This window comes from Sus scrofa, unplaced genomic scaffold, assembly GCF_000003025.6.
Source record: "Sus scrofa isolate TJ Tabasco breed Duroc unplaced genomic scaffold, Sscrofa11.1 Contig1206, whole genome shotgun sequence".
NCBI lineage: Eukaryota > Metazoa > Chordata > Mammalia > Artiodactyla > Suidae > Sus > Sus scrofa.
Window position 1 is genome coordinate 822,268 of NW_018084833.1, and position 20,556 is coordinate 842,823.

The 20,556-nt window shown below is 64.4% G+C and overlaps 2 protein-coding genes across 5 annotated transcripts; both read left to right on the top strand.

Annotated features, from left to right (window-relative positions):
- The first annotated feature begins 6,867 nt into the window (after positions 1-6,867).
- ENTPD2 (ectonucleoside triphosphate diphosphohydrolase 2) lies at positions 6,868-12,633 on the top strand. 2 transcript variants are annotated; one of them, XM_021081224.1, is made up of 9 exons: positions 6,868-7,091; positions 8,437-8,554; positions 9,155-9,305; positions 9,498-9,657; positions 9,747-9,974; positions 10,431-10,685; positions 10,778-10,897; positions 11,809-11,943; positions 12,040-12,633. In XM_021081224.1, the coding sequence occupies exons 1-9, from the start codon at positions 6,975-6,977 to the stop codon at positions 12,241-12,243; spliced, it is 1,488 nt and encodes a 495-aa protein (XP_020936883.1). In that variant the 5' UTR covers positions 6,868-6,974; the 3' UTR covers positions 12,244-12,633. The 2 variants fall into 2 exon arrangements, with proteins under 2 accessions (XP_020936883.1, XP_020936884.1); XM_021081225.1 differs by having other exon boundaries at positions 9,825-9,974.
- Positions 12,634-14,150: 1,517 nt separating this feature from the next.
- On the top strand, positions 14,151-19,621 carry NPDC1 (neural proliferation, differentiation and control 1). 3 transcript variants are annotated; one of them, XM_021081227.1, is made up of 9 exons: positions 14,156-14,468; positions 17,038-17,184; positions 18,274-18,418; positions 18,500-18,669; positions 18,739-18,805; positions 18,887-18,971; positions 19,063-19,142; positions 19,272-19,368; positions 19,468-19,620. In XM_021081227.1, exons 1-9 carry the CDS (start codon positions 14,357-14,359, stop codon positions 19,534-19,536), a joined length of 972 nt encoding a protein of 323 aa, XP_020936886.1. In that variant the 5' UTR covers positions 14,156-14,356; the 3' UTR covers positions 19,537-19,620. The 3 variants fall into 3 exon arrangements, 2 of the variants coding, with proteins under 2 accessions (XP_020936885.1, XP_020936886.1); XM_021081226.1 differs by lacking the exon at positions 18,500-18,669 and having other exon boundaries at positions 14,151-14,468; positions 18,274-18,408; positions 19,060-19,142; XR_002340979.1 differs by lacking the exon at positions 14,156-14,468 and having other exon boundaries at positions 14,530-17,184; positions 18,274-18,805; positions 19,063-19,368; positions 19,468-19,621.
- The last annotated feature ends 935 nt before the right edge of the window (positions 19,622-20,556 follow it).

Genomic DNA, 20,556 nt, shown 5'->3' on the forward strand with positions numbered 1-20,556 from the left:
TTTTTTTTTTTTTTTTTTGTCTTTTTGCCATTTCTCGGGCCGCTCTCGCAGCATAGGGAGGTTCCCAGGCTAGGGGTCCAATCGGAGCTGTAGCCACCGGCCTACGCCAGAGCCACAGCAACACGGCATCCGAGCCGCGTCTGCAACCTACACCACAGCTCACGGCAACGCCGGATCCCCAACCCACTGAGCAAGGGCAGGGACCGAACCCGTAACGTCATGGTTCCTAGTCGGATTCGTTCACCATTGCGCCACGACGGGAACTCCTTATTATATTATTGTTGTAACTTTGTTAAATCACAAATCACCACAGGAAAATAAGAATGAAAAATAAGAATAACAAGTGAATAACAGAAAAGACTAAGTCATCCATGGAACAAGCCCCACTTGGCAGCGCAAAATGGAAATTGTTTTCTGGAAAATTTGGTTCTCCCCCAAGGTCAGCGGGCGAGCCTTATTGTCTTTTGGGGCCTGTCCTCGGAATTGCGCCGTCCAGGCAAGCTCCCTTCCTTGGCTCCTTCTATCTTCTCGGCTCCCCGCACCTAATACTAAAAAGTTGAATTTACCTGTAAGATGTAGCAACCCCAAAGCTGTAATCACCCAATAACAAAATATAAATCCTGAAGATATGCAGACATTTCACGAAGGAAGACATGCAGATGGCATATAAGCACATGAAAAAATGTTCACTATTATTAGCCATTAGAAAAATGCTGATTAAAACTACAGTGAAAGGGAGTTCGCGTCGTGGCGCAGTGGTGAACGAATCCGACGAGGAACCATGAGGTTGAGGGTTCGGTCCCTGGCCTCGCTCCGAGGGTTAAGGATCCGGCGTTGCCGTGAGCTGTGGTGTAGGTTGCAGACACGGCTCAGATCTGGTGTTGCTGGGGCTGTGGCGTAGGCCGGCAGCAACAGCTCCGATTCGACCCCTAGTCTGGGAACATCCTTAGGCTGCGGGTGCGGCCCTGAAAGCTCAAAAGACGAAAACAACAACAGCAACAACAACAAACTGCAGTGAGAATAGCCGCACCCCAGTCAGAACGGCTGACGTGAGAAACTGCAACTCTGTATGCTGGCGAGGATGCGCAGAAACGGGATCCCGCACACGCTGCTGGTGGGAATGTCAAATGGTACGATCCCCCCGGAAAATAATTTGGTAATTCCTTTTAAAACTAAAACTGGGGGGAACAAAAGAAAAGAAAAAAAATTGAGCGTTCCCATTGTGGCTCAGCGGGTTACAAACCCGACTTGTATCCATAAGGATGCACGTTTGATCCCTGGCCTTGCTCAGTGGGTCAAGGATCAGGCGTTGCCAAAAGCTACAGCACAGGTTGCAGATGCGGCTCAGATGTGGCATGGCTGTGGGTGGCTGTGGTGTAGGCTGCCAGCTGCAGCTCCGATTCGACACCTAGCCTGGGCACTTCCCATATGCTGCAGGTGCAGCCCTAAAATAAATAAACACATAAATAAAATAAACAATTAAAAAATAAAATTGGGGGAGTTCTCCTGTGGTCTTGTGGTGCAGGGGGTTAAGGATCCAGCATTTTCAATGCAGTGGCTTGGGTCACTGCTGTGGCTCAGGTCTGATCCCTGGCCCAGGAATTTCCACAAGCCATGGGCGAGGCCAAGAAAAAAGAAAGAAAAGAAACAGGAGTTCCCGTCGTGGCGCAGTGGTTAACGAATCCGACTAGGAACCATGAGGTTGTGGGTTCGGTCCCTGCCCTTGCTCAGTGGGTTAACGATCCGGCGTTGCCGTGAGCTGTGGTGTAGATTGCAGACGCGGCTTGGATCCTGCGTTGCTGTGGCTCTGGCGTAGGCTGGCAGCTACAGCTCCGATTCGACCCCTAGCCTGGGAACCTCCATATGCCGCAGGAGCGGCCCAAAGAAATAGCAAAAAAAAAAAAAAAAAAAAAAAAGACCGAAAAGAAACAAAACTGAAATTTGGAAATGTTAAATGATACACTACTCTGGAAATAATTAGGAAATTCCTTTGAAAACCAAAACTGACTCAACATACGTGACAGTTCATCTCATGTCAGCTTGGCTAGGGGACGGTGCCCAGGTGTTTGGCCAGACACAGATGTTGCTGTGAAGGTATGCGGTATTATTATTATTATTTCATCTTTTTAGGGCCGCACCTGTGGCATATGGAAGTTCCCAGGCTAGGGGTCGAATCAGAGCTGTAGCTCCTGGCCTACACCACAGCTCACGGCAATGCCATGTCTTTAACCCACTGATCGAGGCCAGGGACCGAACCTGCGTCCTCATGGGTACTCGTCTAGTTCTGCTGAGCCACAGTGGGAACTCCCCGGAGGCAAGTTTTTGATGTGATTGGCATTGACGGCAGTCGGCTTTGAGCACAGCAGCCTGTCCTCCAGGTATGGGTGGGCCTGATCTAATCAGTCGAAGGCCCAAAGGAAGGAAGCCGGTCTGCAGAGGCCTTTGCACTCACGTTTGCTATGTCAAGGCTTCCCTGGGTTCTAACGTGCTGAGCTGCTTTGTAGACTTCAGACCGGGCAGCTCCCACATGGGCGGAGCCACTTTCTTCAAATAAGCCCGTTTCTCTCCCTCCTCCCCAAATATACAGGCCTGTTGGTTCTCTTTCCTTTCTTGGGAATATCCTGACTAATCCAACGTACACACAACGACGTCATTCCTGGGCATTTATCCCAGAAAAACAAAGATGTATTTTCACGCAGGAACACGTACAGGGACTCTCAGCGCTGCTTTATGGGTAACGGCCCCAAACTGGGAAGCGCTCAGCGTCTGTCCTCCTGTGGGTGATTGTTTGAACAAACCCTGGTCCATCCACAGCTCAGCAACAGATGGGAGGGAGCTCTGGGCACCCGTACCAACGGGGATGAACCTTGGAAACTATGCGGGTGGTGAAAACCAGCCTCCCAGGGGTTCATTATGTGTGATCCGCTCACACACCGGGGGTGGGATGAGGTGATGATGGTGACGGAGGGACATGGGTGGCTGAAGGGGTCATGCGAGGGGTCTCGTGGGGATGGGTCAGAGGAGTTTCCGGTTGGGGTGGTGATTGCAGAAGGCCATGGCATCGAGAGTTCCCTGGCGGCTCAGCGGGTTAAGGATCTGGCATATCACTGCTGTGGTTCTGGTGGCTGCTGTGGTGCGGGTTCAGTCCCTGCCCAGGAACTTCTGAATGCCACTGGCACAGCCAATGAGGAGAAAAGGCAACAACACGTGGTAAAATTGCAGAAAACTACACGCACACACAAAATGAGTGCATGTAAAACTGGTGAAAGAGCAGCTCCTTAGATTGTACCAATGTCAATGGCTTGCTCTGGCTACTGTATTACAGGTTATAGCTTTATATATGCAATATACAACTATAAAGAAAAATTGACACATTCCCCATCACAGAGAGAAATCTTAACACATACCTCTTTTGGCTGCCTCCACAACATACAAAAATTCCTGGGCCAGCGATTGAACCCAGCATTCTCACCACTATGGCTCCGATTGCTGCTATGTCACGTGGGTTCCATCCCTGAACCAGGAACTTCTGCGTACTACCTGCATTGGCAAAAAAGAAAAAAAAATGCAGAGTATACACAAAGGACTCCTGCAGGAGTTCCCTGGCGGCCTAGTGGTTAAAGCATCCGGCATGGTCACTGCTGTGTCTTGGGTTCAATCCCTGGTCTGGGAATTTCCGCATGCCGCAGGCGTGGCCAAAAAAAAAAAAAAAAAAAGATAAAAAAGGCATTCCTACAAATTAATAAGGAAAAAACAAAAACTCCCTGGAGAATGAACTAAAGATTTGAACAGATGATTCACAGAAAACAGGAAAGACTCCATTTCTTTTTTCTTTCTTTTTTCTTTCTTTTTTTTTGGCTTTTTAGGGCTGCACCCACAGCATATGGAAGTTCTCACGCCAGGGGTCAAATCGAAGCTACTGCTGCCGGCCTCCACCACAGCCACAGCTACGTGGGATCTGAGCTGCACCTGCGACCTACACCACAGCTCAGGCAACGCCTGATCCCCGACCCACTGAGCAAGGCCAGGGGTTGAACCCGCGTCCTCAGGGATGCCGGTCAGGTTCATTTCGGCTGTGCCATGACAGGAACGCCTCCATTTCTTTGGTAACAGAGGGAAACACCAGTAAACGCTCAAAGAGGTTTCTTCCTTGACATTCTCACAAATCCAAGATCTGCACGACACCAACTGCCCGCCCACGTGGACAAGGAGCAGCGGGACCGGGCTGCCTGCTCCTGAGGTGGCCAGAGGGCAGCCCATCCCGAACACTGGTGAAACTGAACACCCAGGAGCCCCCAGGGGAAGCCTGGCCCGCGTGCCAATGTGCCCAGCAGCAATCCTAGTGAAAACGGCCTGCAGCCAGGACCCACGCGGGCTCCCGTGAGCTTTGCTGCGCTCGTACCAGAAAACCACGCAGCAGCAGGCCACACCGCCTACAGCCTCATGTGTCAAGGTGACGAATCGCAAAATACACGTGAGTGGGAGTTCCCGCTGTGAATCCAACTGGTATCCATGAGTCTGCGGGTTCGATCCGTGGCCTTGCTCAGTGGGTTAAGGATTCCCCTGGACATGGGTTCCCCCCTTGTATGTCACAAGGCTGCACTGGCCTCCCCTTCCCAGGGAGGCTTTGACAAGTCTACTGCCCCCTGGACTGCGGAAGGACAGAACACACCCACACCACTCGCTCTGTGTGCGTGCACGGAGCCTTGGTGGGCCTCTGGCCCCCGGGAGGCCTCAGCAAGCGTTCGATGAATGACCTACTGAGCACATGTATAAAGGGAACAGTGAGCAAAGGCCCTTTACCCTTCAAGCTGTTTCAGCCACAAGACAAGACGCTGCGGCTTGAGGAGAGGGAGACAGGGTCAGCCAGGGCCTTAACGGGCCTCGCTGGGAGGTCTGGATCCTGTGGGGGGAGGAGGGCTCTGAGGACCTGTTCTCGGAAGGCCTCTCCTGGACCCTCTCGGCAGCCATGTTCCTCGGGCCGGAGCCAGGGCCCACCCATGTCAGCACATCTGGAGCCCCACCCTGCTGGGGTTTCCAGAGGCCTGAGGCCTGGGCTGCCCCAGCCCGAGCCCCCTCCTGCCCGCTGGGCTCCTGCCAGGGTCTCCCTGGCGCCTGCCCCCTGGCCTGCCCCCCAGAGCCTGGCCAAAGGAAGTCTCTGGGCCAGGAGGTGCATTCCCAGGCTTCGCCGAGGCTGTTCCATGCCTCCTGCCTTCCTCCCTCTTCTTTTCCCAGGCTCATCTGGGCCGTGGCCATGAGCCAGAGGGCAGGGTCCAGGCCTTGGTCCCCCTGTCCCCACTCCCAGGTCTGGTGGGGGAGGCGGGCCCGGCCAGGCCTTTCACGCACCAGGCTCCCTCCGGGCTGCCTTGTCCCTCATATATTAGCCCAAGCTGCCGGCCTTGCCCTCCCCCGAACTTTCTGGGGAAACGGCCTAGCGGAGGGGGAGGGGGGGGGAGGAGAGCTGGGGGGAAACTGGGGCCTGGAGCCCTGTGCTGGCCACGCCCAGAGACTGCTGGGGCCCGGCCAGATGGGTCTGGGAGCCTGAGCGACCTCCCAGGGCTCCCACCCTTCCCGCCGGGGTCCTGAGCTGGAAGAAAGGCCCCTTTGCTGGGCCTGGAACACCAGCCCCTCAGCCTGGGCAGCCGTCCCAGGGATCCCAATTGTCCCCGCCGGTTCCAGCCGGCGGGCATCGCCCAGACCCTGTGCTCATCAAAGGCCGCCTCTTGGTCCCCCACCTCCCCATCCGCAGTCTCTGGCACTCCTGGGTGGTCTTGCCGCATGGCTCCCTGCCGCTGGATTTCCCATTTTGCACAAAATGGGGGTGGCCCCTGGCCAGGGAAAGGGGTAATGCTCGGGTGGCACGCAGGGTACATGGGGGTTCCCAGCATAGAAGCTACAGCTGGGGTCTGGGGCCAGCCAAGCCATTGCTCAACCCAGCGTGTGGAGATCTGTGTGTCGACAAGCCCAGCCCCGGCCCCTCCCTCACCTCCGGAGACTGCCTCGCTTGCAGAGGACCTGCCCCTGTGCCGCCGCAGGAAGCCTCTGGCCTCCCCAGTCCAGGCTTCGGGGCCCTGGGCACAGGGGGCAGCAGGGCTGGCTCAGGCCCTGAGCCAGGAGGGGGCTGGACCTTCTGGAGCCTGGGTTCTCCTGTTTCTGGGCTTGCTGTGCCTGTGGCCATCCTGCTCCCCTCTCTGCCTCTGTCCTCACCTGTCACCTGGGAACCTGGGCTGTGGGAAGCAGGTCTGGCTTCAACTGCTTGGCACTCAGCTTTGAGCTCTCGGCACCTCCAGGGCAGACCCAGCCGGGTCAGCGCAGTGTCCTGGGCGCTGGACCAGTGGTGTGCCATGCAGCCCAGGGCAGGGTCAGCACTGCAGACTGGCTGGCCCTTTCTTGCAGGGAGGGCCTGGCAGAGACCCTCGGGATCCAGCCGCTGGCAGGGCTTTCTACCTTCAGGACCAGGCCAGGGAAAAGCCAGGCTCTCCGGCAGCATGTCCCTCCCCAGGAGCCTGCCTAGGGGCCAGCTCAAGCTCCCCACCCCGACTCCCACCCCGGGTCCAGGCCTCCTGCCTCCGTGCCCAAAGGCGGGCGGATTTCCCTGGAGAGGGCTGGGGGTTCTGAGGTCCCGCTGGAGCGGAACGCCTCAGTGCCCCTGGCAGCCCTGGTCCGCAAGCACTTGCGGGCGGGTGGGAAGGGGCGAAGCTTTGGGCTGAGCAGAAGGAAGGAGGCAGGTGGGAGACAACCTCGGGCCACCGGGGCTGCGACCAGGGTGCTGGGAGGGGCGGCGCAGGTGACTCAGCCGCCGCGTCTCACCTGCGCTCCCGGGCGGGGGCGGGCGGGGGGCGGGGCGTCCCGCCAGTGGGCGTGGCATCCGTGGACCCGGCCAGGCCGCGCCCCGCCCCGGGCGCCTACCCTGCGGTCCCCGGACCTCGGCCGCTTGGCTCCCCGGCGCCACAGCCTAGTTCGCCCGCGCCCCCATGGCCAGGAAGGTGCTGCCGCTGCTGCTGCCGCTGCTGCTGGCCGCGGCGGGCCTCGCCGGCCTCCTGCTGCTGTGCGTCCCCACCCGCGACGTCCGGGAGCCGCCCGCCCTCAAGGTGCACGCGAGCGCGCGGGCATCTGGCGCAGTCCGCGGAGCAGCGGGCCGGGCCAGGACCGGGCGGGGAGGCTCGGACCGAGCAGGACTAGGCTGCGCGCGCGGCGTGGCCGCCAGGACCCCGCGCGCTCCGCTCCCAGCCCGGCGGCTGGGATCCTGGGCGCCCCCAACCGCGCCCTGGGCCCGGGTCCAGGGCGCGGCGGCGGCGCTTCCGGGGGACGCAGTGCTGGAGGCCGAAGTCCCGGGAACTCCCGGCTCGGCGTTTCGCCCGTCACGGCGCAGCGGAGGGGTGTCTCTCTGCTTCTCCCGGGGCGCCCCAGGCCGCGGCCCGAGCCGCACCCCCAGCAGCCTGGGCTTCCAGGGAGCCTGGGCTCGGAGCGTGGCCAGATGGGGTGCGACAGGCGCTGGGGCTCGGAGACCCCGCTCCTACCTCTGCGGTAGTTCTGACAGTGTGCCGGGGCAGCCCTGCCTGGTCCCAAAGGGGCCAGAGTGGGTGAAGCCTGATCCCCTCACCCACCCGCCTGCCTCAGCCTCCAGACGCCTGCCCTCCCTTAACCCTCTGCTGGACTTGTGAGCCGGCTGGGCGCGTGGCTGTGTGGCCGGTGCGCTATGCCCCAGGGACCTGGGATGGAGGTCGCAGGGCGTGTGACCGTAGCCAAGGGGCACCACAGGGTAGGGGTGGGGTGTGCAAGCTGGCCTGCTGCTGCTGCTGGAGGTCCCTGATTCCCAGAGTCAACTGGAGCGGCCTCTTTCTGGGCTCCGGGAGGGCAGGCTCTCCAGCCCGCTTCCCTTGTTGGAATCCAGGCCCTTGGCAGCAGGTGCTGGAAAGGGGCTCTTGCAGGCAGGGTGCTGATGTCCCCCGACCTGTGAGGAGGCCCGTGGAGGGCCCCTCAGCTCTCTCTGGCTCTGCTTTTGGCCCAGGTGGAGGCGTCTGCCCACTGCAGGCCTGCGCTCAGCCCCCCTCCCGCTTTGTCCCTGGGGGCTGAGGTCAGAGGGAGGGAGAGTTCTTCCCGCCACTGGCTTCTCTCCTGCAGCCTGGGGACCTCGTGCCCCCAGAGTAGGTTCTAAGGGTGGTCCCGGGACCCCCTGACCCTGCCCAAGCCCGGCAGCTCGCCCCTGCCAGGGAAGGCTCCTGGCCATCTGCCTCTGCTCCCATCTGCGCCGCCCCTGCCCCAAGCCAAGCTGTGTCACAGTGGTTGTCCCCGGCCTTCTCTGAGGCTCAGAACCTCATTCTGAAGCATCCAACCTTGACACAGGTGGGGTGGGTGCAGAGCTGAGAGAGCCGAGGCATAAGGCCCTCAGGCCCCCACCCCACACCCGAGGCTGACCTCCGCCCCCACCCCCAGTACGGCATCGTCCTGGACGCTGGCTCGTCGCACACGTCCATGTTCATCTACAAGTGGCCGGCAGACAAAGAGAATGACACGGGCATCGTGAGCCAGCACAGCTCCTGTGACGTGCACGGTAAGCGCTCCTGAGCACCGCCCCACCCCCGCCTGGACACCCACTCATTAGAGGCCTTGGGGGTCCTCTCTGGCCTTAGCCTTCGTAGATCCGAGCCATCAGGCCCCGCTGCTGGATGCCAGGTGGGGCCCATTCCGGGCAAGAGCTGCAGGAGCCGCCCCCCTACCGAGAGGCTGGGCCCCTGAGCCTTGGAGGGCCTTACGGTTCCTGGAAAGGAAGCCCCAGGTAACAGAAGGTTTGGGCGTTGCCTGGCCCGAGACTGGCCTGTCCATCCCCAATGAAGCCGGAGGGACTCTGAGGAGCTGCCGGGCACACCCAGGCAGGCCCCGGGGAGGCGAGGCTGGGTTGACAATGCCCATGGCTTTGTCCTGGCACCTGTGTGCACATCCACTAGGCGGGTGGGAGCTTGGAGACCGCGGGTGGCACACGGCGGGCCCTTTGTCTCTGAACTGGGCGTCCCCAAGGATTTAAGGTGGGAAGGTGTGTCTAAGCTGCCCCCCGGCTTGGAAGCACAAGCCCCCCGCCCCCAGCCCTGCTGGCCTGTGGTCCCCCCCGGGGGCTGCCCGCCAGGCTTAGGCCCATCTCACTGCCTCCCTCTAGGTGGGGGCATCTCGAGCTATGCGGACAACCCCTCCAGTGCCGGCCAGAGTCTGGTGGCATGCCTGGACCAGGCACTTCGGGACGTGCCCAAGGAGAGACATGTGGGCACGCCCCTCTACCTGGGAGCCACGGCGGGCATGCGCCTGCTCAAGTGAGTGCGCCGTCCCCTGACACCGGGCCCCAGGGCCCCATGACAGCCTCAGCGCAGGGCGGGCCCCTCCCGTCCCCAGCAGCCGCCCTGGGCTGGGCCTCCCTTGGCTGGCGGGGCAGACTCTGGGCACCCCGGCCGCAGGGTCATGGCCGCCTGGGGAGGATGCCCCTCAGAGTCCTCCCTGTGTCACAGCCTGACCAGTCCGGAGGCTTCAGCCAACGTCCTCGCGGCCGTGACGCGGACGCTGGCCCAGTACCCCTTCGACTGCCGTGGTGCCCGCATCCTCTCGGGCCAGGAGGAGGGGGTGTTTGGCTGGGTGACCGCCAACTACCTGCTGGAGAACTTCATCAAGGTGGGCCCGGTGGCCACGGCCCGCTGAGCCGGGGGGGCGGGACGCGGTGGGACCCGCCCGCTGGCTGACCCCACCTCCGCTGCCCACAGTACGGCTGGGTGGGCCGGTGGTTCCGGCCAAGGAGCGGGACCCTGGGGGCCATGGACCTGGGGGGCGCCTCCACACAGATCACCTTCGAGACGGCCAGTCCCGCGGAGGATCCCGCCAACGAGGTCCAGCTGCGGCTCTACGGCCACCACTACCGCGTCTACACCCAGAGCTTCCTCTGCTACGGCCGAGACCAGGTCCTCCGGAGGCTGCTGGCCAGTGCACTCCAGGTACCCTCGCCGTGTCCTCCCGGAGGTAGGGGCCAGAGAGCGTGGGGGCTCAGGGCCCGGAGCAGAGCCTGAACAGCAGCTGTACTGAGAGGGGCTTCTCCAGGTGGCAGGAACCAAAGTCGGGCTTTCACCAGCTGAAAGGACAGGTGGGCAGGGAGGCGGCACGAGCCAAGGCCCGGTGGCTGGGGGTGGGCCTGGCGTGTGCCTGGCTGGGGAGGAAGGAGGGCCAGGGCCAGATCTCAGAGGGGCTGGAGTGCCTGGGGGATGGTTTCTGTCCCGCAAGCCACGGGGAGCCATGGCTTGCTCCTGAGCTCGGAGGCGACGTTGCCAAAGTGGGACAAGTCATCAGGAGAGTCATCGGGCTGGTCCTGGGGGAGACGCTCCAAGGGCCCTACGGTAGGGGTGGCGGGCAGGGCTTGGCCTGGGGTGGGTCCACGGACACTGTCATTCCCCCAGAGCCACGGCTTCCACCCCTGCTGGCCGAGGGGCTATTCCACTCACGTGCTGCTCCAGGACGTGTATGAGTCGCCGTGCACCGCAGCCCAGAGGCCCCAGACCTTCAACAGCAGCGCCAGGGTCAGAGTGTCGGGCAGAAGCGACCCCGCCCTGTGCCGCGGCCTCGTCTCCGAGCTCTTCAACGTCTCCTCCTGCCGCTTCTCTCGGTGTTCCTTCAACGGCGTCTTCCAGCCCCCTGTGACTGGGAGCTTTATCGTGAGTCGGGGGGGGGGGGCGGCCCGGGGGCGGGGGGCCTGGGCCCCGAAGTGCCCGGGTCTGGCCGCAATGACTGTACTCCGTCCCCCCAGGCCTTCTCTGCTTTCTTCTACACGGTGGAGTTCCTGAGAACGGGGATGGGGCTGCCCGTGGCAACCCTGCAGCAGCTAGAGGCGGCCGCAGTCACCGTCTGCAACCAGTCATGGAGTGAGGTGGGGCCTGCGCGGGGGGCTCGGCCAGCCAGCGTCATGCCCCCTGTTCCTTCCTTTGCTCTCTCAGGAGAGGGGAGCCCCGGGCTTCTCAGAAGGCCGCTGCAGGGGACATGCTGCTAATCATGCTGAGCAGTGGCCAGGCTACAGCAGGGAGGCTGGGAGCCAGACGAGATGGGGCTGCAGAAGGCTCCCTGAGGCCTGAGCCTAGCACCATGATCTGGAGGGCAGAGCAACAGCCAGTGCAAAGGCCCTGGGGCCGTGGGAGCAGGGAGTGGACAGGGCAGGGAAGAGTGTGGCCGGGAGCATGTGGAGGAGAATGGCCGAGCAGGAGAGAAATGGAAGGCCCCAGGGCAGGCTCAGCAGGTAGAGTTGGCACATAGGGCTTGGCAGGGTGCGGGGGAGTAGAAACCAATCCCAGTTTTCTGGCTGCTGCCACTCACTGGGACACTGGTTCCAGGGAAGGTCCGATGGAGGGTTTGGGTATGTGGAGGATGAGGTGACTCGGGGAAACACGCGAGTGTCTGCGGGGCTCAGGTGGTGATGGAGGCCCGTCCCGTCCTCTCTGGGTCCCTCTCGGGCAGATGTGGGGGTGGGGGGAAGGTGGGAAGCGGGAGGCAAGCCCAGGGCGCGGCTCAGCCTCTGATCATGCACGAGGTTGCTGCAGCCCTCTGCTCCTGGAGGCCACCCCAGCTGTCCCCTGGAGGTCTGCCTCCCAGGCACGGGTGCTTGCTGCCATCCAGAAGCCCCCTGTTCTTCCCCGAGGGAAGAGCCCCGTCTGGGAGGTGGCCCCCGCAGCCTGGATCTTTCTGGGGCCTGCGACGGGGTCTCTGGCCCCGCATTGCTCTTCCCTGTCTGGTGGGGCAGAGACCTCCCTGTGCTCGCGGGTCCAACTGTCTCCACTTGCATCCCAGCTGCAGGCTCGAGCGCCAGGCAGGCAGGCCCACCTGCCCCACTACTGCGCCGGGGCCATGTTCGTGCAGCAGCTGCTAAGCCGTGGCTACGGCTTCGACGAACGCGCCTTCGGAGGCGTGACCTTCCAGAAGAAGGTGGGAGCCCGCGGGGCGGGGCGGGGGGCGGGGCCGGGGCGCGGGGCGGGGCCTCCTGAGTTGGGCCCAGGCTGAGGCCGCGCCTTTCGCCCGCAGGCCGGGGACACCGCGGTCGGCTGGGCGCTTGGCTACATGCTGAACCTGACCAACCTGATCCCCGCCGACCCGCCCGGGCTGCGCAAGGGCGCAGACTTCGGCTCCTGGGTCGTCCTCCTCCTGCTCTTCGCCGCCATGCTCCTGGCCGCGGTCGTCCTTCTGGGGCTCCAGGCGCGCTCTTCTAAGGCGCCGAGCGCCATCTAGTGGCGGGCTGGGGACAGCAACCCCAGCCCCACGTCCCCGTGGCTCGCCCCCCTCCACGTCTTTTCCCCTCATGCAGCCACGGGAGCAAGACTCTAGCGGCAGGATGGGTGGGATGGGTGAAGGGCACTGAATCTAGCCCACTCCTGCCCACTGCAGCCTTAGCTTCACCTCAAGGCCTTGGGTTCATCCTCTTACTGGGGGCAGAGGTTTCAGACACGGGCTGCCCTCAGCCTTTGACTGCAGGGGTGGGTCTTTATTCTGACAGGTGCCCTCCGAGGCCCCTCCCACTCCCAGTCTTGGGCACTGGGGGCAGGGTCAGAGCCCACAGGCCGGAAGCCAACCCAGTGCCTACTTGTAAAGATTTTGTAATAAAAAGGTTTTCCTAAAGCAGTGGAGAGAATGCTCAAGGGGTGGGGCCTCTCTGCTCCAGCCTACCACCCCCACCCCGCTGTGTGGGCCGCACAGGCCCCTCCTGGCCCCAAGGGAGGACCCCCCCCCCCGCTGTTTTTACTTTCCTCCTCTCTGGGCCCAGACCTGGGGGGGTGCCAACCAGGCCTTTTGCTCCACCACTGTGGCGGGGGGGGGAGCTGCCAGTTGGCTGGGCAGAAACAGAGTCCCTGAGCACCAGCAGATCTGCAACAGTGACGTAGGCCAGACCGGAGGCTGGGCCATGGCCTAGAGTTAGACTGGGGTGGGGACAGGGGTAGCAGACGGGGGACTCCAGGGGCAGGGTGGCTGCCTAGCGTGCAGACAGTGTTCGAGACACTGGGGAAGGGGGCAAACCCTCAGCAGGAGGTATCATTGGGGGATGTCGAGATCTCGGCCAGGCAGGACGCGGGGCCCCATCGCTCAGAGGGATGACCCTTGTAAAGAGCCTGGCTCTAGAGCCAAGCTGTGCAGTGGCACCAGATGTGGCTCCCCTCCTGCCCGGGTGCTGTTTTCTGCATCCCCAAGAGACATCAGCCAGCCCCCTCCCCAAGCACTGTTTTCTCCAGCGTGGGAAGGCGTGGTCGTGCCTCCATTTCCACCCCCCCTTCTGGGAAGTGAGCTCAGACTCTATTTCCGTCTGGTCAGTGCCTGGAGAGGCAGGATGGCGTCCTTGTTCTGCTCATCACCCCCCCCCCCACACACACACACACGTACGCTTCTGCTGGTTTCTGAGCCATTTCACAAACCTGAGGGCAGGCAGCCCTATCTTTGGAAGTTTGAGACACAAAGGGCTGAGAGGAAGCACCAGGGCAGGCGGCCCATCCTTGTTCTCTCAATGACGTGAGCCTGGAGGTGTCCAGGTGGGTTAGGGTGGGTGTGCTCTCAGGAGGCAGCAGGCGGGGGCTTAGGGGTGCCTCACAGCGCTTGCTCTTGTGGGGCACCCCGGAACTAAAAGGCTATCACCTGGGACCGTGGACAGCTCCCAGCTGGCTGTCATCAGCTGCTCCAGGTCGCTCTTGCCCCCTGGTGGCCTCACGGAGAGCAGCCGCCCCGTTCGAACCACCGCGGCCACCGGTACCGGCCTAGTTCTGTGCGGGCGGGTCTTTGGACACACCTGCGCATCCGTGTGCGCCTGTGCGTCTGCGAGCGCCTGGTGTCCCTGTGGTCCCGGGCCCTCGCGCCTCCAGGCGCGGGCAGGTCCTGCGCTCCGGGGGGCTGGGGGAAGGGTGGGAGTAAGCGGCCCGAGAGGGACGGGGCTCGCTGGAAGCGCGGCCCGGAGAGGCCGAGCCCCAGCCAGTCCCCAGCCGAAACAAGGGCCTCGGCCGCAGAGGCCGCAGAGGCCGAGGCTCCTGCACGCCTGGGTGGGCGCGTGGGGGGGGGGGGAATCGGAATCGGAGGGGGGCGGGGGCGCAGCCTGACGGCGCCGTCCCGCCCCCGCAGGTGGAGCGCGCAGGCGCACTACCGGCACGCGCGCCGCTCCCGCCGCCTCGCCTCCAGCCCGGATCCTTTGCCGCAGCGTCAGCGCCGCCGCCTCCTTCCCTCCTCCTCCGCCTCCTCTTCCCCCTCCGCCCCCTCCGCCGCCGCCGCCGCCGCCGCCGCCGCCGCCGCCCCCGACGCGGCGCCGGGAGCCCGCGCCCAGCCCCGGGCGGGCGGTGCCATGCTGCCCCCGCGGCGGCGCTGAAGGATGGCGACGCCGGTCCCTCCGCCCTCCCCGCGGCACCTGCGGCTGCTGCGGCTGCTGCTCTCGGGCCTCGTCCTCGGAGCGGCCTTGCGCGGTGCGGCCGCCGGCCGCCCGGGTGAGCGAGCGCGCGGGGCGCCCGCCGTGGGGGCGCCCCGGGCGGGGGATGGCCGGGCGGGGGTCCGGCCGCGCGGCGCCGTCGTCACCCTCCTCCTCGCCCGGGCCCGCCGGCCCCGCCTCGCCCGGCCCGGTCCGGTAAACAGGCCCGGCGGGGAGGGCGCGGCGCCGGAGGGCTCCTCTGGTTGGGGCTTCTCCCGGGTTCTTGGCGGCGAACTTGAAGTTCACTGGCTTCTTGTCTTTGTCTGGGTCCGTGAGCCTGCGTGGGTCAGGGTCTCCGGAGGCCGCCGTGCGTGGGCCCGCGGCCTGGGGCCTGGCCTGTGGGCGTCTCTGCGTGTGCACACGCCTTGGGCAGCACCGCCAGTGTTTGTCCTGGAGTCGGAGTCGCGCAGTGCTGGTCTGTCCCTGTGCCTCAGGTGATGTTGGCCATGCTTTGCTGCCACGGAGGGGCCTGGGGTTTCCCTGGGCATTGGACAGCTTGTCCCAGGCTTAGGGTCTAGTTCCGGCGCCAGTGGGGACCGGAGGAGCTTACAGCCTCATTGTTTCCTTGCTCAGCCTCCACCCTGGAGGGCCCCTCCGTGCTGTGCTCTGTGCCAGCAGTTGGGGGGCACCCTCCAGGGCACACTCCGGCGGAGAGGTGAGCCCCGGGGCCTGGGAGACCTTCCTGGCTTCCCAGATGGGTGCTCAGTTTCCACAGGTCTGCAGGAGCTGGGAACCAGACTGCACACCCCCACCCCACCCCCGCGCAGCCTCGGCAGCAGACTTGGGAGGCTCTGAGGTCACACCTTCGCCCATTTCCCTGGGAGAGGTGGTGTTCTTAGCCTGTCTTACAGATGAGGAGACTGAGGCACAGAGATGTTAAGTGACCGGTGTGTGGTGCAGCCGGGTTGCTAACCTAGGTGATGAGGTCAGTGCGTGGCCACAAGGGGCCAGAGCAGAGTGGTCTCCCTCGTGGGCACAGCACCCCTGGCCCGGGGCCTGGCAGGAGCAGGGGAGGTGCCCAGGGAGGCCTGAGGGCCAGAGCACAGCTGGCCAGGGGTGGTGGAGGCTGCCTGCTGATATCCTGGCTCCAGGGCGTACAGGGTGGGGCCTCCTGAGCAAATGGATGTGGTCCCAGTGCTGAGCCTCTGCCGGGGGCAGGTGCCACCCAGCTGCTCTGCGCCTGCCCAGAGGCAGGGCAGGGTGCCAGGCACTCTCCAGCTGCTGCTGTTCCTGGGACCTCGTCTTGCTCCCGGAGGCTGGAGTGTGCACCTTCGCAGGACCAAATGGGCAGCAGCCGCGTCCCCCGGGGCTGGGGGACTGGGAGTGGGGGGAGGCCCCTGGAACCCAGAACCCAGAGCCCGCTCTGGCCCTCAGGCTCCGACCCTTGGCCTGGGGTTCTGGGTTCACCACCTCAGGTGCCCCAGCTGGTAGGTGGGTCCAGATGGACCTGTGGCACCGGCCCTGGGCCCTGCTCACTGATCTTGGTGCCTGACGACCCTGGTTGTGCAGGAGGGGGAATCCCTGGGGTGGCAGCCTCTGCCCACCTGCCCACCTGCTGTAGGAGCTGCTGGAACTTCTTCAAGGGGTGCCTACAGCCAGGTGGCTGTGAGTGTCAGGTTACCAGGGAAACCAAGCCAGGCCAGCGCAGGTCTGGAGGACAGAGCTGGCATTCCCTGAGCCCCTGTGTCACCCTCCTGCAGTGGGGGCTGGGCTGAGGAGACTGGTCCTGGTCCTCCGGAAACAGCCCCATCCCAGCTCCCCGGAGAGAAGGGACAGTCTGCTGGTGTCCCCCTGGCTGCACTGCTCTGCCGTCCCGGGGCTGAGGCCAGTGTCCTGGGCCCCGAGATGTTTCCTACCTTTGAGTCAACTCACCTTCTGCATCCAGAGAGGAAGCCGAGGCAGCTGGGCCACGGCCCTCTGTCCGAGCGACAGGGTGGGAGCCGCTGTTGTGTGTACAGGACCCTGAGGGCTGGGCCCTGAATCAGGAACTGGGCCTGGCCTGTAGTCCCAGGCACCCCCCCAGTCCCTGGCAGTGGTGGCTGCGGGAGTGACCCCCGCAAGTGAGCCTGGCCGACTCCATCCTAGGTTTCCTGACCCCAGCAGCTCTGAGGGGGCAGAACCCTGAAACGGGAGGTGGGCGAGGTGGTGGCCAGTATCCTTTGCTGCCCCTGAGCCCGAGAGAGAGCCCTGAGCCGCCCACCCTGGGGCTCCCAGTCTGGGCCAAGGGCGGGGCTTGCTCTGGGGAAGGCTGAGAGCAGAGGCGGGTCTCCGAGGCCTGTATGACCCTGCCCGGGAGACCTTGGCGTTGCGCCGCCAGTAGGGGACAGCTCCTGCGCAGAGAGCTGGTCGGGCCTGGAAGGTGGACTCGGGGGAGTGGGTGGGGCGAGGCGTTCCGATGAGCGTCAGGACTGTTTGTCTTCCTGGTTCTGACTCCTGGCAGTGGGCGGAAGGGCCTGCCCTGCACAATGGCCGGAGCCAGGCTTGGCCTGCGTGCTGGGGAGGGCTTGGGTGGCTGGAACAGTCCTGCTTCTGTGCAGGCGCTGAGCCAGGCTGGGCCATGACTCTGCTCTCTTCTGCTTCCTTTCCAGATGCAGCCGCCTGTCCTGGGAGCCTGGACTGTGCCCTGAAGAGGCGGGCACGGTGCCCCCCGGGCGCACACGTCTGTGGGCCCTGTCTTCAGCCCTTCCAGGAGGATCAACAGGGACTCTGTGTGCCCAGGATGCGCCAGCCTCTGGGTATGGGGGGCAGGGGTCCTTCCTCTCCCCCGCCTGCCCCCCAGCCTCAGCTTCCAGGTTTCCTGCGCTTTGTGGGGGTGGAGGGGACTCTCACCTCCAAGTGGCCTGGTCGCCCTTTCCGGAAGGCACCAGCCCAGAGCTGGGCGGCAGGCTGAGCCTGGGGCCTTTCGCCACTCCCAGGGCTGGAGGATCTAGGGCCAAGTGCTGGGGCGATCCTGGAAGAGGCAGGCCGAGAGAGTTTCCCAGGCCTTGGTCCCCGAGGGGTCTGACCCAAACCCTCAGCCACCCACTTCTTCCCCCACCCCGGGCACCCCTGCTCTTTGCCCAGCGCCCCCTCGCTCTTCATTGCTGATTGCACTGGCCGTGCCCCGCCTGCCAACCTGAGCCCGTCTGTCAGCATGGTACCAGCCAGACACTGAGGGACGTCAGGGGTGGTGGGGCATCACAGAGGGTGCTGTGGGGGCTAAAGTCGGGGGTGGGGGTGGGGTGGGAGGGGCTTCCTGGCATAGTGTGTTCCTGGCAGCGAGTGGAGTGGGGCCTGCTCTGCTCTGTGGATGCTGAGTGTGGGCATCTGGTTGGAGCTTCTGTCTAGACTGTGGCACCCATGGCAGGGACAAGGGAGGCCCAGCCAGAAGCCTGGTGCAGCGGCTGCCCTCTCTTCCTTCTGATGACCTGGCAGAGGTGGGGGGTACAGAATGGGGCATCGCCCCATTCCTTGGGGAGTCCTGCCCTCCTGGCGGGGGAGGCACTCGCTGGGTGGGGTGATGCATTGTCCCCGTGCTTCTCCCACCCTTTTGCCTGTCTCTTCCTGGCCTCTGCCCATCCCTCGAACACCTCCATCCCGCCCACTTTCCTGGGAAGGCCGCCAGAGCGCCCTCGGTTGTCTCCATGGCAACTGGGATGGCCAGGAGCCACAGTGGTACCTGGTCCCCAGGCTCCGGGTGCCTGGGAGGAGGCTCTGAGGAAAAGGAGGCCGAGGCCTGGGGAGCGCCTCCTGGATGGGCCTGTCCCTTGCGCCCTCTTGGAAGCCACCTGTTGCCAGGGAGGGGCTGGTGGTCTCTCCACCTGATGGCCCCTCACCACCCCCAGGGAAGGGCTTGCCCCAGCCCAGACTGGAAGAGGAGATCGACTTCCTGGCCCAGGAGCTGGCTCGGCAGGAGGCTGGGCACGCCAGGCTCCAGGCCCCGCCCCAGCCTGAGGGGCAGCAGCGACTCCTGGAGGCTGGTGAGACCCTGCCGGTTCCCCCTGCCCGTCTCCCCACCACCCTGACCCCAGCCTGGCCTTGCCATTCTGACTTGCCATCTCTCTGCAGCAGTCACCTGGGGCTGTCACAGCGTGGCCAGGGCCCAGACCTGGGCCTCCCCTCCACTCAGGGAGCCCCAGCGCCCACACCCCGCACCTCCCTGGGCTCCGCTGTGTCATCCGGGCCTGTGCACATGTCCCCCCTGGAGCCGCGGGGTGGGCGTGGGGACGGCCTCGCCCTCGGTAGGTCTGGGCGGGCTGGGAGGCAGGGTCCTGCCTGGGGGACTGCCCTCACCGCGCCCCCTCCTCCAGTGCTGATCGTGGCCTGCTCCGTGGCCGGCATAGCCGCCCTCGCTGTGGCTGCTCTCTGCTGGTGTAGGTGAGCGCGGGGGCCTGGCTGGGGGGCAGGTGGGCGGTGACCACGCGGGACTCGAGCCGTGGGTCTCTCCGCCCCGCACAGGCTGCAGCGAGACATCCGCCTGACGCAGAAGGCCGACTACATGGCCCAGCAGGCGCGCAGCTCCCCCGCGACGCCAGGGGTCTCGGTGCGTGGCCCCGCCCCGCCGCCCTGGCCCCGCCCCCGGCCCCCGCCCCGCCTCCCCTGGGCCTGACCCTCCCTCCCCACGCCCCCAGCAGCCTGGAGACCAGCGGCTGGCGCACAGCGCGGAGATGTACCACTACCAGCACCAGAGGCAGCAGATGCGGTGCCTGGAGCGGTAAGAAGCCCTCCCGCCCCCAGCCCGACCCACCCGCCTCGGGGCCTGCTGACCCCACCCCGGGCGGTACCCCCTAACCCGGGCCCCTGGAGCGTGTGGGAGGACCCGGCGCTCCTGCCCCTCACTCAGGCATAAAGAGCCGCCCAAGGAGCTGGACTCTGCCTCCTCCGACGAGGAAAACGAAGACGGGGACTTCACGGTATACGAGTGCCCGGGCCTGGCCCCGGTGAGTGCAGGGCGCGCGGGGCTGGAGGCGGGGGAAGGAACCAGCCCGGGGCCCTCCCCTGCCCTGGGCGGCGCTCCTGACACCCGCGTTCGTTCGCAGACCGGAGAGATGGAGGTGCGGAACCCGCTGTTCGACCACGCCTCGCTGTCTGGGCCCCCGCCGCAGTGACCCGAAGGCCGCAGGACGCGCCGTCCGTCCGCGGGTGGGGAGGGGCGGGGCCTGGCGTTTCCCATTAAAAAGACCACGTCCTGACCCTGGCGTGCTTATGGCTGGGGCTGCGAACCCTTGGCGGGGAGATGACCCCCGCTGCCAAGGACCCTCTGTCCTCCCTCGCGTCTGGACCCCTCAGTGGAGGGGAGGAGAACCCTAGAGACCAGGCGTGGATTGGGGGCCAGGAGGCAAGCCGATTCAAGTACACTTCGAAGCTCTCCGTGTGCGGGAGACGGACCCCCCCACCTCGGGGCCACGGTGGAGGTGGTGTCGGCTTGGTCCCACCCCCCCAGAGAGAGGCCGGACGTCTGTCCCCTGCTGAGGAAGACCTTGTCCTTGTCTGCTGGGGAAGATGTTTTGTTTTTGCAGACTCCAGAGGGCCCCGAAACTCCTCCTCCGGGGCCCCCCCCCAGCTTCTGTCCCACGCGGGGAGGGGAAGGTTTGGTGCCAGGTCAGGCATCTGCAGTTGGGGCCCCTCCTCCGAAGACACCCCCCCCTTGGTGTGTCAAAAAGGGGGAAACCCGTGCCTGCAGACACCTGCCAGTGGGCACCCAACACCTGGGTTCCTGCCTGACACCTGCCTGGGCTGAGGATGGGGAGGAACAGGACGCAGGCTTGATTATGGGTTTGGTACAGGGATTCCACAGGCTCCGGAGCCCAGCAGCCCATGCGGTTCTGGGGCAGGCCAGGCAGCGGGGACACGTGGGTAGACCAGGGCGGGCCAGGTGAGGGGAGAGGTGGCAGGGGCCCTGAGTGTCAGAAGAGGGGTCTTGGGCCACCGCAACCCCCCACCAAGGAGCAAGGAGGCCAGTGAAGGGGGAGGGTGACCTTCAGCCAAAGGTCCAGAGCAGTGGCTGCAATTCCTGGTGGACAATGCCGAGACTGGGCTGGGGAGAGGGGCTTCTGGGGTCCGGGGAGCAGTGGTGCCCTGTGTGGACAGGGTGGGGGGATCAGACCTAGCTGGGGAGGAGGGGTGGC